Source organism: Chanodichthys erythropterus, chromosome 11 (genome assembly GCF_024489055.1).
Source record: "Chanodichthys erythropterus isolate Z2021 chromosome 11, ASM2448905v1, whole genome shotgun sequence".
Taxonomy (NCBI): Eukaryota; Metazoa; Chordata; class Actinopteri; order Cypriniformes; family Xenocyprididae; genus Chanodichthys; species Chanodichthys erythropterus.
Window position 1 is genome coordinate 57,529,839 of NC_090231.1, and position 20,485 is coordinate 57,550,323.

Sequence of the window (20,485 nt, forward strand, 5' to 3'; positions counted from 1 at the left end):
TGACAATAGACCCTAGTCAGGGCAGACGCCATATTGAATTTTACAAAGGAAAGACTACAGTCTTACAATAATACATACTGTATAAAGGCGAAACTCTTATGGAATTTTGTCTACTGAAACTTTCCTTGGAGATGTTTTGTCAGCTAAACCATTGGCATGTTGTACAAATCCATTACTCGTTTTCATTCGTGTCAAAAATGATTCTATTAAAGATGCTATCAAAAATCCCTGGCTTTTTCTTGAAAAAGTTCTAGTGAGTGTACATCATTTTTATCATATTTGCTAAAAGTACTTTTCGGTAATTTAGAAGGAATAACTTTAAATGCAATACCTTTATCAAACAACCTTTAAATTAAACACATACAGTAAAGCTTGGAGACTCTGATTGAAATACTTTATCCTGAGTGAGTCAAGCACACAAGGCAACGAGTTCACTGTTCAGTTGCTTTTTAATTCCCAAAATTATATTGCATTTCCCCCCTGACAGGCAATGTCACGCCAAAAAAATGTGGTCTAAGAATATTATATATATGATCTAAAATATACTGCATGAAATCTGCAGTACATGTTTTTGAAAGGCAATTATGTGTGAAAATGCATGAATGTCATTGCATAATAATAGATAACAAAATGGTATATAATGTATAGAAAGATAGCACAAGCGAAACATTTAACAAAAAGAAATTTGATGAGCAATAGTCTTACTCTTCAGTGAAGATTTACAAAAGGATTTTGGATGTCAATATAGTGCAGGGGTTTCAAAACTGGAGTTATATAAAGGGAGTGTGGCAAGGCTAAGGGATAGTGTGTAGTCAGCAGATTGTTAAGGTCAAGTCAAAGTCAATTTTATTTATATAGCACCTTAAAACAACATGAATGCTGACCAAAGTGCTGCACAACAGACAAAAAAAAAAAAAAAAAACAACATCATACAATAAAATTTAAATACTAATAAAATATATATATATAAAAAAAAAAAAGAATATAAAACACCACCAAACAAATAAAACATAATTTAAACTAAAGGTGTTCTCGGGTTAAGCATAGGCCTGAGGGGATTTTTTTTTTTTTTTTTTTTTTTTTGAGAGATGATTTACATGTGGATAGTGTAGGGGATGATCTAATGGAAAAAAGATTTTTGGTACGATTAATAACAGCTGGGTGGAGGATCTGAGCGTTCTCTCGGGAGAGTAGGAATGAAGAAGATTTGAAATATAAGTAGGGGAAAAACCCTTAAGTGCTTAGAATACAAATACTAAAACCTTCAAATCAACTCCGAGTTGAGCAGGTAACCAATGAAGTGATGCTAACACAGGCATGGTATGTTCCCTCTTTTTTGTCCCTGTTAAAAACGTGCCACGGCATTCTGCACCTGTTGTAGGCGCCAGAGCGAGGACTGATCGATTCCAGCGTATAGAGCGTTACACTCAAAAAAATAACTCTTTGAACGAACATAAAAAAATCCTGGAAAGGATTTCCACATGATTAAGTTGCTTTATTTCAGCATTATGCAATTCTGTTATTCCAATTTAATGTACTTACGTTGGGTCAACTTAATTTATTAAGGTTGATTCAACTTATTCACTATGGCTAGGCACAGCTTAATTTAACAGTGTCAGCCCAACTAATTTGCAATGTTTTGGAAAATAAATAAAAAAACAACAAATTAAATTGTTTTCATATACATTGATTTTTACAATTAATTCTTCTTGTTTAATTTTGTGATTTACATAATTTTTGTGATGTTCTGTGTTAGAAATCTAGATGTGATACTGGATTCATCCAAAATTGCCTTAACCAAAAACATTGTAAAGCCTAAATTGATCATAAGTCCATTGGTGGCAATGGTTTTACAATCAACATAGGCTTACAATGCTTTTGGGAAATGCAACCGAGAGCACTACCACAGTGATTACTTTCTTATTAAAGTCATTTGTAAGTTTGTTAGCAGGTCCTCAACCCAAGCACAAGTGCAACAATTCACCACAATGGTAACCCTAAAACTATTAATTAACAGAAACTTTTAAATACCAACATAATAGAACAGTAAACATTAAAAAGTTTTTCCATTTTCTCATCTTGCTAAAAACTGCTTAAAATAACACTTTATTTCAACATTTACACTCCTAGTTCAGTCCCTTTTGCAAAGCATGATCCTGTTTGATTGAGTCCTGGTTGGGTTTACTTGATTGAAACATCAAGTTAAATAAAAGAGTAATTGTTTCAAGTCAATTTAACATGAATCAATCACATTTAAACCAGAAACCTGATCCAATGGTGCTGGATCAAAATAAATTATTTAAATAAACTGAACAGCATCAAAAAATCTGGTTGAGATGAATGCATGGATAACAGTCTCCAAATCACTAAAACAATTTTTAAGCTTGCAAAGTCCCCTAAGCTGCAGAAAACTGGCTCTAACTACAGGATTGATTTGTTTGTCAAATTCAAATTTAGGATCAAGGGTAACTCCCAGATTTTCAACTTTATCATGAATGTTTTTCTAGAAGGGGGCCCAAGGCCAAACAACATAACTCCAGTCTTTTTCTGATTTAGTTTAAGGAAACTGTTGTCCATCCAAGCCTTGATGTCCTCTAAACAAGCTAGCAAAGAGGACACTGAATCAGTACCTGATTTTAGAGGAAAATAGAGCTGAGTATCATCTGCTTAAAAAATAATATGAAACTTTATTGGACTCAAAAAATAAAACGAAGGGAGAAAATGAGATTGGACCCAGAATAGAGCCCTGGGGCACCCCACAAGTGACGGAACCGAGCTTGATGAAAATTTCTCAATTTCCACTGATAAACTCCTATGTTATGCAAAAGAAACCTCTTCTGGATGATACAAGACCCCACTGCCAAACTCATGCTTATTATGCAGCTGCTAGAGAATAATTGAACACAAAATATTACTTTTATTACCTCAAGATGACTCGCAGTACCTGCTTGAGAAGTCGGTTATCAGTTGTAGCAGTTGTTGTTGTTGTGGAATAACAGACCACTAGATGGCGCAATTGAAGAATTAGTATTGAGTTTTGCAGGGAACTGTGTAAAATATATATGAATGTGTCAAGGTTTTGTTCTGTTTTGTCTTTGTTTTCATTGCATTCACCTTCTGTTTGCTCACCCACATGTTTCTTTGTATTTCCATGTGTTTGGATTGAAAGACTATTTCCTGGAATTATCCTTCTTCGTGTGCTTCATTGATACAGCCGTTCCGTGACACCATGGTCCTGCACTAAGCATAGACAAGTTTGTGAAAGGACTTCCAGTGCCAGGTAAATGTAAATGAATCTACTTCAAATACAAATAGTATGGGTTATTTTCTCATCCAGTTTTTTGAGGAGGCACTGCCTCCCTTGCCTCCTCAGAGGAAAACCCCCTAATTTTTAGTGGTGTCCAAAAGAATAGTGAACATTATCGGGCACATTCATTCAATCCCACAATGCACTGCAAAAACAAGCGTACAGCTGATGCCGCTAGAGAAATCTCTTGCACTTTCAGGGTTGCGTTGAAAGAATTCCTGTGTCTCGGATGATGATGGCGTCCGTAGCTTTTCCAGCACACTTAATGTCCAAATTTGCTTCAATTTCATTCACTCCATCAAGTGGACAATATTAGTGTAATAGTGAATGTGGGTATAGGGCAGGGCTAACAAAGCTCTCGCCCTGATCAAACACACCTGAACGAGCTATAATTAAGGTCTTCAGGATTACTAAGATGTGTTTGAAATCGCCCCCTATACCCTCATTCACTATACCCTACATTAATTCACTAATATAGTCCACTTGAAGTTCACCCAAAAATTCTCATTCTCCAACTCAAGTTGTTTCAAACCTGTATAAATTTCTTTCTTCTGCTGTACACAAAGGAAGATATTTGGAAGAATGTTTGTATCCAAGCAGATCTCGCCCCCCGTTGACTACCACAGTAGGAAAAAAAATACTATGGTAGTCAATGGGATTGAATGAGTGCACTCGATAATGTCCACTACAAATGGCTGTCCCCTTAAATAGTAAAATAAAAAAAAGTAGTCCATTTTTAGTCTTGCACTAATCTGTAGGCTATCGCCAAAAATGACGGAAGGCCTGTTTTAAGTTGTTTCAGCTGCCATGAGGCTAAAATCCATCAGAACGCGCCGGCGCATTCGCCGGCCAGAGGGATAAAAATGTAGCCAATTTAGCTTCATATTTATATTTAAATATTGGGCAATAGCCTAATATATATATATATATATATATATATATATATATATATATATATATATATATATATTTTTTTTTTTTTTTTTTTTTAATGTCACCTATGTTGATTATGAAAAGTGAATAGCATGACGGATGCACAATGTGGGGAGAAATGCAGTGGGTTAGACATGAGTTTGACCACTTCATTAAGTTTTGTTTTATAGTAAGTTAATTTCGTTTTGTAGAAGTTGTATTTTAATTTCAAACAGTGTTTCATCATCCAATTGCTTATATTTAATAAATAGAAAGAAAACCCAAGAACGTCGGTTGTGGAGTGGATTGAAGTGTGTAACAAACGAACCCATGTTTCCGCGGCCTTTGAATAAGGCTGAAGCAATAGACGTCTTTCTGTTTTTATTAAATTTCTTTATTACTTTATTACATGTCTTTATTACTTAATTAATTGATAAGATATTTTTGGTCTAACAATATATTTTAGCTGGTCTAAATTCTAAGTTAGACACAAATTTGCGTATATAAGGTTCCCTTCTAGACAAGCACGTAAATTGCTGTTTCGGCTGCAAATTTTCAGTAATTTCGATCGGTGCATCAAATGATGTATAGGCCTAAACTAAATTCATGTAGTTACAGTAAAAGAATAAAGAAATAACGTGACTTATTGGCTACGTTTGGAAAAGAACTTCAGACATTCGGGTAGCTGACCATTAGCAGAGCTGGCGATGGGGTAAATATGTTTGGGCAATATGTAATAATATAAATAACAATAATAATGTCTCAGCAAAAGACCGAACATATTTATTTGTCTCGGCACACATCCGCTAACAGTAGCACAGCGCATCAAAGCTTGCTGTTGTCTAGGCTACCTTACAAATGGAAACAACAGTGATGAATTTTTCCTCCTTTTGTGGTAATTTATCACTATTTTCTATGATCTTCTGCTTGCATTTTTGGGCTTCAGTTGGATGCTTTATTTTCATCTTTAGTCAATTGAGTTCAGTTCTAAAAAAAAAAGCAAAGGCTATAAAGTAGTCTAGCCTACATAGGTGAATCTGCGACGGGGCCCATCATAGAGTGGGGGCCCCCACGCACCGCGGGGGCTGCGGGGGTGTCCCGTACGCCACTGAATGTATTCTCATTCATACATTTAAGTGTCCAAATACTGTTCAGTGTACTCGCATACTTTTCTAAACATTTAGCCCTGTACATTTTCCAGTATTGTAACCATTCTTTATGTTGATTTACTTTATCTCAATACCACAACTTAAGTTTCTGGCCCTGCGTACATATAGACGTGTCATTTCTGCAGTGAAAAATAGCAATTCACTGTCTGGCTTTGGTTTGACATGCAACGCCTTGAATGACAGTTTTGACATTTTTCGATTGAAAGAAAAAGAAAAGCTCTGTGCTTGTCGCATTCATACACGGCCATAAATTGACACACAATGAGGAAAATAGTTGCAGGCTGATAATGACTTTTTCAGAAGCCGAGGACTCATTGTCTGTTTTGTCTGTTGAGAAGGTGAACGGCTCGGTTCATTGTGTCAGTGTCTGAGCATGCCAAGTGACAAACACTGTCTAATTCAGTTTGGCCTGCTGGCTAGTCTGTTGCTCGGTACTATACAAGGTCTGAAGCAAAACACTGCCCTCAATTATCTGACAATACAAGATGTCTAATGACAGAATCTCGAGAGGTTAAACAGAAATCAAGCAGTATTTTGGACGCACCAATGGGGACATACAATAGACCCGTTCACACCAAGTACGATGATGATATCTATAAAGTTCTATATAGCTCTAAAATCATTCTAAATATAAATGAATAGCAGAGTCCACACCACAACAATAATGATAATGATACAGAGGAACAATATCATTGGGAATCCATTCTAATTTAAAGGCTCGAGCATTTAAAATGGCAGACAACACTGCACAGAATTTAATCACCGAGATCCAGAAAATTCCCCTATTTTTAAAGGGTTAGTTCACCCAAAAATGAAAATAATGTCATTTATTTCTCACCCTCATGTCGTTCCACACCCGTAAGACCTTTGTTAATCTTCAGAACACAAATTAAGATATTTTTTGTTGAAATCCGATGGCTCCTGCATAGCCAGCAATGACATTTCCTTTCTCAAGATCCATAAAGTTACTAAAAAATATATTTTTGGTGCACCAAAAAAACAAAATAAAGACTTATATAGTGATGGCCGATTTCAAAACAACACACCAAGCCGTCAATCGGGCTCACGATTTTCGTTGAACGGACGATCAAAACTATAAAAAGTCCCATACACTTTCATTGAGGGGGTCAAAACTTTTATACACTAACTCATAGAGTATTTAAGTTCATCCACCAAAAACCTATCACTAGCAAAGCCTAGCAACTACCTTAAACATGTTAACAATGTGCTAATTCATGCTAGCAATGAAACATGTTAGCAACATGTTAATTTGTGATCACAATGTGATAAAACATGCTAACATCTTAAAACATACTAATTCATGTTAGCAATGTGTTAAAAATGCTAATTTATGGTAGCAACATGCTAATTCATACTAACAATAGGTGTGTCCCAATTCGCATACTTGTGCACTATTCTATGACGTTTTTAAGTATAAATAATGCGAGTAGTGCGTTCACACTGAAAATTCCAAAAAGAAAAAGTGCACTTTAAATACCCGGATGATGCACTAAATTAACGAAAAAAACGAAGTGTGGAATGTTGGACACTTTGTGCACTCAACTGCGTGGTCCATCTCAACCACTTTAGTGCTTTAGTGCTGCGATTATAGGAATAACGTCCGCTACAGATGCATCAGAGGATCTGATCTTGCGGTTTCTGTTTGCGTCATCACAACATTTCGGCCGTATTGTTTCGGTGATAAAAGTCTTTCGGCCGAAAATACTCTTTTGGGCCATTTTCGGCCAAAAATTTTCGGTGGCCGAATATCCGGTGCATCCCTACTAGCAACATGTTAATTCATGTTAACAATGTGTTAAAAATGATAATACATGCTAGCAATGTTAAAACATGCTAGCAAAATGCTAATTCATGTTAGCAATGTGTTAAAAATGTTAATTAATGCTAACAATGTTAAAACATGCTAGCAAAATGCTAATTAATGTTAGCAATGTGTTAAAAATGCTAATTAATGGTAGCAACATGCTAATTCATACTAACAATGTGTTAAAACATCCTAGCAACATGCTAATTCATGTTAACAATTTGTTAAAAATGCTAATTCATGCTAGCAATGTTAAAACATGCTAGCAACATGCTAATTCGTGTTAGCAATGTGTTAAAAATGCTAATTCATGCTAGCAATATTAAAAAATGCTAGCAACAAATGCAAATTCATTTTAGCAATGTGTTAAAAATGCTAATTTATGGTGGAAAAATGCTAATTCATACTAACAATGTGTTAAAACATCCTAGCAACATGCTAGGATGTTAGCAATGTGTTAAACATGTTAATTCATGCTAGCAATGTGTTAAAACATCCTAGCAAAATGCTAATTCATGTTAGCAATGTGTTAAAAATGTTAATTCATGCTAGCAATGTTAAAACATCCGAGCAACATGCTAATACATGTTAGCAATGTGTTAAAAACATGCTAGCAACATGCTAATTCATGTTAGCAATGTGTTAAAAATTATAATACATGCTAGCAATGTTAAAACATGCTAGCAACATGCTAATTCATGTTAGCAATGTGTTAAAAATGCTTATTCATGCTAGCAACATGCTAATTACTGTGAAAAAGTGTTAAAACGTTAAAAAAATGCCAATTCATACTAACAATGTATTAAAACATCCCAGCAAACATGCTAATTCATGTTAGCAATGTGCTAAAACATGCTAGCAATGTGTTAATTAATGCTAACATGTTAATTCATGCTAAGAAACTACCTGAAACATGTTAGCAACATGCTAATACATGTATTAAAACATGCTGCAAACATGTTAGCAAATTGTAAAATAATGCTAGATGCAGGTCAAGACATGCTATCAACAATATTAAAACATGCTAAGAAGCTTATAAAACTCACAAACTTTCAGACAAGGCTTTGTCAAGCAAACTTAAAAGTTTGTCCCAACGAACTTTACTTTCTAGTTTATATTGCAAATGATTAGCAAGCGCTGCTTTGTTTACATATCTGCAGTCTCAGTTTCGGTTTCCCTTTTTGAATGACTATTGATATATGCTTATATAGACAGTTATTTCCTTACACGCCGACGCCTGTAGTCTTAGCAGTGTTCAAGCACAGCTCCTTAGCACAGACACAGCTGCCGCGAGGCGACAACACAGTCGGCTTGGTGTGTCGCGGCCTTGAAAAACCCGGTTCTCATTTGGCATCATGCTTTAAGACCCTTTTTTGGAACCTTTATTTTTAAAAGTGCAGGGTGACCATCAACTGGTTTTGATAAGACTCTCAATTAATCTCATGTTTCTGTCTACCTATTAAATTATCTATACATGCACATTTACTCAATAAAAGTAAAATTTTTGCAAGATACAGGTCAATAAGGGTTGGATAGTTGGAATGATAGTTGGAATGGTTGGAAAGGAATGGTTCTTGGTGATTCTTAATTCTCTAAGAAATGTCAGTGTCAGGCAAACATGAGAAACTGCACTTGATCATGCAGACATTTTATTTATAATTCAATAAGCGAGGGAGAAAAAGAGACTAGTGGGAATTCTGCCCAGGTGTCTGATCCTTTTTTTCACAGCGCACAGATGATGTGCTCAAAGAATAAGGCTAGTAACCAAGTATGGTAAAATCCCTGGGGCTTTTTAAGGAACTTCATTAGACACTTTCTCATGATGTTTTGGAACCTTCACAGAGAAGTTTTAACCCGTTTCAAACCTCAGTCTAGCGGTTTTATCACACATTTCGGTTTATAGTAATTGAATGAAATCCAAACTTAAAGCAGAATATTTGAACAAATTCACCAAAATCAAATGTATCAAAATATGCAATGCCACGTGAGGGCATGTACTGCTTCTGCGTTACAAAATTTCTACACTGTGGTCTTTCAATTAAAAATCTTCCTGTGAGCAATAACACCATGTAGATCTAAAATATGCAATGCATTATATATTTTGTATCAGCTTAATTTGACTGAGGCATATTTTAACAGAGCATGGCACATTTTAATATGATGCACAAATGTTCCAGGCACCGCTGAGAATGTTTGTTGTACTGAAAATAAGTCCACTATATATATATATATATATATATATATATATATATATATATATATATATATATAATATGGATGTAGTACACGGTAGGCACAAACAAATAAAGTACTGGTTCCAGTTCAGTTTATAAGTACAAATGTCTTGAGCATAAATTATGGCATTATCATGTCTTGATGAATGTCAGCAGCAGTGGGGTAGAAATCCTCGGAAGAACTTCCTGAATTCAGTGTTGAAGACGGTGTAGATAATTGGGTTCAGAGCACTGTTGACGTACCCCAGCCATGTCACTGTGCTCATCAGCTCTGGAGGGATGTGACAGGACTCACACAGGGCTCGGGTCGTGTGAACTACAAAGAAAGGCGTCCAGCAGAAGAGGAAGACGCCTGCAGGTGTAATCACACATCACATCAGGGTTACTATCATTAACTAAAAACTACAACTATTAAACAATTCTGCTAATTGAAATAAAGCTGAAATAAAATATTAAACCTGTTAACTGTCACACCCCTTTTTGAGCATCCAATATTCAAACTTAAATGGTTGTAATTCATGAATGCTTTTGGAAGAAGACACTCGGTAGATTAATGCTGAAGTGAAATCATTTTAAAAAAATGAGTGTAAAAAAAGTTATAGAAGTTTAAATTTGCTGTAAAGCAAATTAAGTGTACTAAACATTATTTTAGATATAAAAATTTTAGACTCTAAAACTGCTATAAAATTAGTCACATGCCTAACTAAGTTGTGTTCCATATTTGAAGTTGATATCACAAAAATTCAAGTTGTTTAGGCGCTATACCAAAAACACATTCTTTTGATATATTTTCCTGCCACAAAATAATACATTACTATCACAAAACAGTTGCGAAATATGGAACCTTGACTCTCAGACCTTCTGCGTTTTGTCAAGATTAGAAAACGTTTTGATTATATTTTGATGTAATTTTTGTAATTTGAAACATGAAACCACCACTAGGGGGAGGAGCCCAATAAAAGGATTTAAAGTACTGTTTCAATTGTAGTGTAACGTCCAATTTCACAATGGTTTAGAGGTTTCAAATGATACTTAATTTATGATGATTTATAAAATATGTGATAGAGGGAAAAAAGAGAATCAAGCATCCCGCTGTTTTGTTCAGTTTTCATGGACATTCAATTGTTTTCTTTAGTCACATGTCTTCCTTTGTTCAGTTTTCCTACCACGCTTTTAGTTGCTATAGTAATTCAATAATCATCACTGGCGTTTGTCCCTCATTTGCCCCTTCTATTTAAGTTGCTGTGCTTATTCACTCATTGTCTGGTCACATTTCCACATAGCGGTTGTTTATTTTACTTATCTTGTTTGTATTGCCTTCTAAGTGGATTGTTAAAGACGTTATACCTGATCTTCATCGTGTATTCCTTGCTGTTGGTGACACCCGCTAGCGACGGGTTAAACTAAACTAAATAAATAAGAAATGCTGCCTTGGCAAAAAAAAAAAAAAAAAAACGTTAACATTTTAAAATTTTAAGTTGAAGCATTGGAACTGGAAAAATAAAAAATAGAATTGAAATAAAAAATATATTAAACCTTTAAAAAAAAACTAATAAAATGACAAAAGCACATAACAAAATTACTAAAAATTTGTGCTGTTAAACCAATTAATTGCATCTAACATAAAAGTTTGTAAATATGTGTGTGTGTGTGTGTGTGTGTGTGTGTATATATATATATATATATATATATATATATATATATATATATATATATACTTACACATACACAAACACACGCATATATATACAAACTGAATATGTATATATACAAATTTTATTTATTAAATGTTTTATTAAAATTAAAGTTAACATGACAACTAAAAATACAAACATAAAAGCTAATTCATTAATAAAACTAAAATAAAACTTTATCACATATTTGTCTGTTGACTTTTCCAAGTTGTAAATAAAATAACGATTATTCATGTTTATTTCAAAGTGTTCCTATAACTGTAAAAAAAGAATTGTTGGTTTAACTTAGAAAAGTAAGTTAACTATATATCCTTATAACCTTAAAATTTTGAGTTCATTGAAATTAAAAATTTGAGTTAATACAATGAAGGTGACTGGTTTAATCAACAGAAACTCAAAATATTATGTTATCTGAAGTTGATTTGACAAATGAAAAAAATGTTGTGATAATAAAGCATGAAAATATTTTTTATTATTTGTAATTATTTGTGAAAATTGAGTGAAAATTCTTTCAAAGTAAATCCTACACCAATTATTTTTCAGTGTATTAATTACTATAAATTGCATAAATACAACTAACCCTAAACTACACCGTAACCCTACAGTAAGTACATGTAGTATTATTACTCAGTACTCAAATGTATAATTACACTGTAAAACGGACACCTTAAATAAAGTGTTGATTTGCTAATTAAGTTGTTTTTTCATTATAAGAATTCCAGCTTTCACTAACATTAAATCAAGTTTATGCTATTGCACTGGAATAAATGCTAAAATACACACTTTACTTAAGACTAGTGTGATAAGTTTTATTAACATTTAAGTTTCTGTCACAACCCTTTTTCTAGTCCAGAAGCCCTGCAATGACCACACAATAAGAACTGTTAACACAGACTTTACATAAAACTCCCTAAAAATTGTAAAGACAATGTAATATAAGTGCTTTCAATAAGCACATTTCTGCTTTTAAACACACTGGAATGCCTATAGTCGAATACTGTAAATTGAAGGAATTCAAAATGATTTTCTGTGTTAGACGACGATCTGTTAACAGGCTTTCTTCCTACTTCTGTTCTCATAAAGCAAGAAAAATGAGCAGCCGAGGCTCAAAATACTCAAGAATGACTTTAAGAGCTCTGGAAAGCTTAGGATAACCCAGAAACCTGCAAAATCGCGCTCATTAATTCTGCTTTACGCAATGCTGACATAAGAATCTCTTGCGAAAGCGACCAAACTATGTCAAATCAAATGTTATGAAGAACGTGAGAGTCAAAGCTACACATATAAATCAACCTCATGTATATTATAGATATTAATGTGCTCTTCCAGTGGCCTCTGCTCTGCTGAATTATTCAAGTATAGTAATGGTATTTCTATAAATACCCAGTAATGGAGTTAGAATAAGTTTCATCTGCATAACTTTAATAAGATGTTTCTGTGATGCAAGAAATGTTTACATCTTTGGAAAAGTTATCTCATTCCCCAATTAGCTTTAGGCCCTATGAATTAACCTCATGAGGAGGTGAAAAAGTCCACATTCCTCAACTGTGCACAGTAAAAATAGAAAATGACTTGTTACTTTAATTAGTAATTTCTGACCAGTTGGTGCAACCAGAGATCAGGTCATATTCAGTCAATGTTTTTGACTTGAAACTGTTAATTAAGATGTTACCACGTAAAGCACATTTAAGGATACCTTACAAAACTTATTAAATTGTCTGAATATGATATATTGTCTAACAAAACATGACAAATTTCAGGATGTCCTGAAAATATAGTGGGGTAAGTTGCGCCACTTTTTACTTAAAGGGACAGTTCATCCAAAAATGAAAATTCCATCATTATTTACTTACGTTTATGTCACTCCAAACTTGTTTCACTTTCTTTCTTCTGTGGAACACAAAAGATGAAAAATCTCTGGGTTTTTAAAGTAAACGGGGTCCAATGTTGGCTAACATTCATCAAAATATGTTCTGCAGAACAGAAAAAGAAAGTCATATGGGTTTGGAGCAACATAGTGAGTAAATCATGACGGATTTTTCATTTTTGAGTAAACTATCAATTTAAGTTGCCTTCTAAGCAAGTAAAAATTAGATAATGTTACTAATGTAACATTATATTTCAAGGATGTTTGCTATAGAATATAATATATGGGATTATGGAAATAGAAAATATACTTGTGCCTTGATACTTCTGCACTTTAATTGTGCAGAAGTAGTGCTGAGGTTCAACTAAACACATACTGAAGTATATCTGATTGTGATAAAGTGGAACTATTGCAAGTATACTTTAGGCACACTTTAAATATCTTGCATTTAAAGACCAATTTTATTCAAATGACACACAATCCTTATTAATAGTGACATTAAAACACATTTTAGGCCTAATATTAAGAAAGGTGCATTGTGCACAAGTAGTACTCCAAATAAATGTAATTATAATTTTTATATCAGTAAGTCTAAAGCAATATGTCAGGAAATATGTTAATAGATTTGAAGTGTATTTAGTACAACATAAATGTATTTTAAATATATTACTTTTTTACTAGGGTGTGTATACTTTTTTGCTTCAGATCAAAGTTTATAGTGTTGTGATTCACCTTGTGGCAGGTTGGCTTGGTTTATGTCTTATAATGCTTTATCAAAGACTTTTTAAATCCCATATGGGAGAAATTAATGAAAAAAGAAAAAGTTCCGGAACCAGTACAGCTGAAAAAAGTGGGCGGGCACTAATGCAGTTTTCAACAACAACAACAACAATAACAATAAGAATGAAGAAAGATTTGTAAAACACAGTTCATTGCTGTACGTCTCTGTGTTAGTGAATGTTGGCTCAGAAATGAGGTTAAGGCACCAGGTGAACCATGACATCATAATTGGATAGAGGGATTTGCCTGTAGTTAATTTTATCTGTGCGGTTCAGGGAAATTCAATTCTGTGGCAATTTCATGGAAAGTTTAGAAGTTTATAACTACATTCACATACTAATTAGGCCTTTTTTGATCAAATCCCAGGAGCATTTATTAAGTCTTCTTTCATTCTGCTCACACCACATGAATTATATATAAAGTACTTTCAACTCCAACAAAACAAATATTCAGCAACATTCTAGTTATTTCAACACTTACCCACAACAACAGGTAAAACCCTCATGGCCTTTCTCTCCCTTCCATTGATCTTAGCCCTCTTCTTTCTCTGAGTTGGCTGGCCGTACTTAATGTCAGTGTAGGCCACGGTTTGAATGGGGCTGTTTTTATACTCCGGTGGGAAGGGGCAGACGGGCCGTGTGAAGTCATCAAGCTCCTCAAGGCCGGACTGGGCCAAGTCCCTCTCAATGACCCGGGGCAGAGATGCAGGCAGCGCCCCCAGTGGTGGGAGGGCGGCAGCCACCGCAGCATGCTGTAAACTGCGACAAGCCTGAATACTGTTCCTCAGTTTGGCTTTGCGTGCTTCTTCCCACTTGCGCAAGCCATAGAACATCCCAAAGTACAGTAGGAGCATGATGGGGCACGGGATGAAAAAGGAGCAGACGGACGAATATACCACGTAATTGTTGTCTTCCAGTTTGCATTCTCTGGGGTCTCTTTGAGGAACATTGTTTATTCCGAAGATGACAGGAGAAGCCACAGCCAGCGCCAACAGCCACGTGGCAGAGAGTAAGATCATTTGCCGATGGTCGACATGCTTTCTGTTGTAGTTAAGAGGTATGGACACTGCTATAAACCTGTTAACAGGATGCATATTCAACTTTACCATCTGGATACAGAGAAATAAAGACTTATAAGTGCCATGAAAACAACAAAGCAAATGTTGTAGACAGTGGTTCTCAACTGGTTTTGCTTTAAAGATGACTTATTATGCCTCTTTTAACAAGATGTAATATTAAGTCTCTGGTGTCCACAGAATGTGTCTGTGAAGTTTCAGCTCAAAATACCTCACAGATCATTTATTATACCGTGTTGTAAATGCCCATTTTTGAGTGGAAGGAAAACAGGCTGTTTTCGTGCATGTGTCTTTAAATGCAAATGAGCTTTTGCATTTCCAGAAGAGGGCGGAGCTTGTATAACTCATGCCTCGGATACTTTGCCAAAAACTAACAAAAGATCTGTTTGGTTTTGATTATCATCTCAGCAGCCCGCTCACGTGACATCGCAGTTCTTCGTCTTCATGAAAGTTAACTATCTGCATGTGTTTAAACAGTTTAAACTTCTGGTTTTCTGAGCGCACACATCTGAAGCACACGCACAGAAAGCTGGCTGTCAGATAATGCATCCTGTGAGTATCAAACTAAGTTCTCTTACACGTCGTATTGCACTTAAACTTTAAAGGTTATGCCAAAAACAGTTCACAAACACAGTCGGTTATGTCTGTGAACGTAAACAGCAGGGAAAGAAATCGCATGTGTATATTAGATCTGTGTAATAAAGTGACATATCCAGTACCTGCTGGATATGTTGTTAATATGAATCAAACAACAAAAGAAAAACAAAAAATCACTGACTGTTCTTGATTAAATAACTTTAGATGCTTTAATAAGAATACATTTCTTACTTGAATGCTGCTGTTAAATGCATAAAATGGCGGACTGTGTACTGCTCACTCAGGGGAGGAGCTAAGCTAATAGGGCAGATCGTCATCAGTCGTGGGCGGAGCTTCCTCCAATCCGGAACAGCTCATTTGCAGAGACTGTTTATGATTTATGAGGATTATAAAACAAAAATGATCAAGTGGATTTTTACCATTGTAGGCAGGTTGTTTACACACTGTGGACACACACCTGTGTTCATACACCTTATAAAAGTGAATTTTGCATAATAGGTCCCCTTTAAGACACACACTGTTCAAAATAATGTGTTGGATCCAAAAAAAAATTAATGCAACAGTTTGCATCAATCTTTTTGCGTTAAGACAGCTTTGAATGAAATTACGCACTTCAAACAAACTACATCAAGTTAGAGGAACTTAATCATTTGTAACATTGACATATTTTTATGCTGATTACTCAAAAAATTGAGTTGTAGCTCTGGAACCAATTAATATCTATTTCAGTTCAAATCCACTGCTATCATAGCACATGTTAACTTATAATACATGTAAATTTAATGAACAAGTAAGATATTACTTGTTACTAACATTAGCTCAGTCATTGCTTATAGAATCAATGTAGTGTTTACCTTCATGTAGTCACACTTTCAAGGGTGTGTTCACACTTGGCAGGTTTGGTTTGATTAGAACAAACTCTGGTGCGATTGCTCTGTTAGTGCGGTTCATTTGAACAAGTGCGAATGCTGCCATCTGAACCCTGAAACAAGCGGACCGAAACGCCTGAAAAGATGAGTCTCAGTCCACTTCTAAACAAACTCTGGTGCAGTTTGACTGAAATATGAATGCAACACGGACCAAAGACATCTACGGACATGATGTCACAAGATGTGACCATAAAAAGACAGAATGTTCCAACTGGTTCTTCTCATCGCAGTTGCGATGTTGCATATTACATATGCATCTCCTTGCAGCAGATCTTCGTTTGTGTGTGACGGAGGAATTCCTGCTGCTTTATATATTTTTATAAGTTCTTCACAAGTTCTCAGCTGGTCAAAATACCATCATATATACGCTCGGGTCACAAAATATATGTCATAAAAGACTTTTTTTCTCCAGTTAGGTTAAAATGATAGTGTGAACCCGAAGTGAACCAGGGCTAAATGTATAAATAAATTTTTTTTGGTCCAGACCAAAAAAACCAAGAGAACCGAAATACAAGTGTGGACACACCCTTAATGTCAAACAACACTAAAAGGTCTTTCCCTTCACTGACAAACAAATAAAATAATTTCAACATTTATTCTCCTCATCCAGTCCTATGTAAAGTAAGCTGGGAACTAAAAATCCACTTTCCAAAGTTATCATGACAATTTCATCAAGTTACTACAACTTACAAATAACTAAAACCCAATTAAATTGCACACAATATTAAGTTGATGTAACACATTATTGTCAACCGAACACCACCAAATATTTTTTGCAACTTAAAAGGATTAATTACATAAATAAATGAGAATTTTTAGCTTGCAACCATGCATTTAGTCCACTGAATGACTTTTTAGACTGAAGATAAGTAAACAAAAGTGTCCTTTAAATCAAGCTGGTAACCATTTATTAATGTTACCATGAGCTTCAATGGCCCAACAATATGCACAACTATTAACATGACAAGCTGAAAAGGACAATCTACTGTTTTAGTTTCACATTGTTTATATGGTTGGAGTGTTTGGTTACTAAATATATCTTGAATTTTGGTGGTTGCTCGATAGCCAATAATTCACTGTACGAAACATATTGTGGTTGCCAGGAAATCATGTTAATTTGAAACTGAACTCATATTTAAATTAGTCTGGGTCATATTTTCTTTGACTTTTTGCATAGTTTTGCTCATGGACTTGATGAGGGCATGTCACGCAGCTGGTACTGGTTTGGCATCTGCCCAATTTGGCTATGTAGCCGATGAATTTGTGCCGACACTAGACACACATCAACAACAAACGATGTTAAGCCTATTTGTTCTGTTATCCTGTGTACAATTAGATCACATGCATTTTATTATATGCATAATATCTGCTTTCAGATCAGACCTGTGGGACATTTTTGGGTCATGACTCACCAGTTGACAACCACTGGTTTAGGGAATATTGCTAACCTCAACTTTCTTTAATAAAGTCACTCAAAGTACTCTGTGTTTGCCACTGATTTGCTGGAACATGGTCTTGCGCACAATAAGAATGAAGTTCAAAACCAGCATGACCTCTTTCTGCAACCCTGTTTAGGTCAAAATAATATGCTAAAAACTGATTATGCAGTTCGCATTCTTTCTTGCAAAAATGCCTCAGGGCTCCCAAAGCAACTTCTCTCTCTTTCCTCTGGAAAAGCAATGCTATGTAATATATCAGGGTCAATATTATGTGAAATTCAAACCTGTCCACACTGATTGCACAGAGATTGAATATAGACGCTGTACAGAGCATTACATCCATGGTCATTAGTCCATCGCAAAGAGCCACATCCAATGACCAGACACCACCTTGAAACTGGAAAGACAGATTTATTATGTCAAAACGAGTATTAATGAGCATTTAGCATAAAAGGAAGAAACTGCACACTTCCTTACATCTCCATTACTACAATTCATTTCAAATGGGTAAGCAACTTTATCAAGACAGATGAGATTCGGACTGCCCTTGATTCTTTAAATGAGTCAAACTAATCTAATGAGCCTAACAAAGCAAGAACTTGACCGATTTAACATGGTGGCAATTTGAGGATAACAAGATAAGTGACCTTAAACTGCCTGAGAAAGACATTCAAAGAGGGAGTTATCTAGGAGCCTATGTAGTAACTCTTTACAATATATACATATATATATATATATATATGACCCTGGACCACAAAACCAGTCATAAGTAGCACGAGTATATTTGTAGCAATAGCCAACAATAAACTGTATGGGTCAAAATAATTGACTTTGCTTTTATGCCATATGCCAGGAAATTCATTAAAGATCATGTTCCATGAAGATATTTTGTAAATTTCCTACCGTAAATATATCCAAAATGTATTTTTTTTAATTGGATATGCATTTCTAAGGGCTTCATTTGGACAACTTTAAAGGCAATTTTCTCAATTTTTTTTTTTTTGCACTCTCAATTTCCAAAAATTGACCCCTTATGACTGGTTTTGTGGTCCAGGGTCACATATATATATATATATATATATATATATATATATATATATATATATATATATATATATATATATATATGTGTGTGTGTGTGTGTGTGTGTGTGTATAATGCATTACTAAACAATTAATTACTGTAATTTAATTACAGTTATGTTGGATGTAATTGCATTAAATGCTGACAATCAAAATTTAACGTCTAATTGTATGTTTTTAATGTAACCCTCTATCTTGAAATACTTTGGTCAGTTCAAAAATAATTTATGTAATTTTATATTATTTACTTGATAGAATTAAAAGAGTAGTTTCATGCCTATCCTTGTACTGTTCAACTGGTTGAGGTTGATATGTAATTTTTAAAGTAATTAGTAATAAGTAATGCAATATTTTTAACAGAGAGTAATCAGTACAGTAATCTAATCAGTAATCTAATCTAACCCAACACTGAATGTGTGTGTGTGTGTGTGTGTGTGTGTGTGTGTGTGTGTGTGTGTGTGTGTGTGTGTGTGTGTGTGTGCATATATCATTTATTATAATGCTATCACATCTTAAATTAATAATTAATAGCCTTTCACACTATAATATTTAAAAACTGAACAGAAATCTGACAAAAATGCTCTGGTGGTACCATGGTACAGTTAAGTTTTGACTTACTATGGTAATAAATGGTTGTACTATAATTGTACACAGTGTACTACTAAAATAATAGCCTACCAACGAAAACACTATTAACACTGAACCATTGAGGACTTCATCAAAACGTTGGCTAAATTGCAAAATGAACTTCTCATTATATCAAATATGCAGTATTTGCACGTAAAAGCTTCACTTACCTCTGCATAGACAAACAGGGGTAAAACCAAAACTGCCAGCAGCAGATCTGCCACAGCCAAACTCACAATGAAATAGTTTGTCGTTGTCTTCAGGGCTTTTTCCTTGTAAACACTGAGGCACACGAGCACATTTCCACAAATGATCACAATAATGAGCAAAACGCCGAATATGAGCGCGGGAACGTTGTGAGTAAAAAGCGCGGGCTGAAGTGTGCTGTTCCCGCTCGAGATGTTCACAGACATTGTTCCTGATCCGAGCGAGAACGGCTTCTTCAGGGAAACTTTTCATAAATGTCTCATGTTGTCCTGTCCGCTTTGGTCCATCTCTGCTCATCTTGTGCTGGTCAGGAGACGAGCCATCTATATCAGCAGCACAGCGTCAGATACACAGTGAGTAGGTCGGTCAATCTGCTGTCTGTCCTTAAATAACACATTCAGATAATCTGGGAAAGTCGCGAGGTGCATTGCATTTGATGGGAGCTGCTGTCAAAATGAAAGTTTTCGACGTTGAAAAACGCCATTGCCGCTCAAACCTGCAGGTGGTCAGTCAGTGGCGCTGCTAACTTAATTAGAGCTGGAAACAAATCTCTACACACCTACATAAAGATGAAATTCAATGGAATAAACTTTAATATCTTTATTTATAGGCTACATTTAGGCTCATTAGGTTTTTTTTTTTTTTGAAAGGTAGTTTCCGAATTCACATGATCAAATTAGCAAACAAATGTAAAAGAATGTTTTAGCCATGACATTTTAAAATTAATAAATCTTGAAACTC

At 34.9% G+C, this 20,485-nt stretch overlaps 1 protein-coding gene across 1 annotated transcript; it reads right to left on the minus strand.

The window, feature by feature from the left end:
- Positions 1-9,596: 9,596 nt before the first annotated feature.
- Positions 9,597-19,950, minus strand: drd4b (dopamine receptor D4b). Its single transcript, XM_067401523.1, has 4 exons — positions 19,708-19,950; positions 18,113-18,225; positions 14,269-14,864; positions 9,597-9,799 (listed from the first exon to the last, which is right to left on the minus strand). The coding sequence occupies exons 1-4, from the start codon at positions 19,948-19,950 to the stop codon at positions 9,597-9,599; spliced, it is 1,155 nt and encodes a 384-aa protein (XP_067257624.1).
- Between the last annotated feature and the right edge of the window lie 535 nt (positions 19,951-20,485).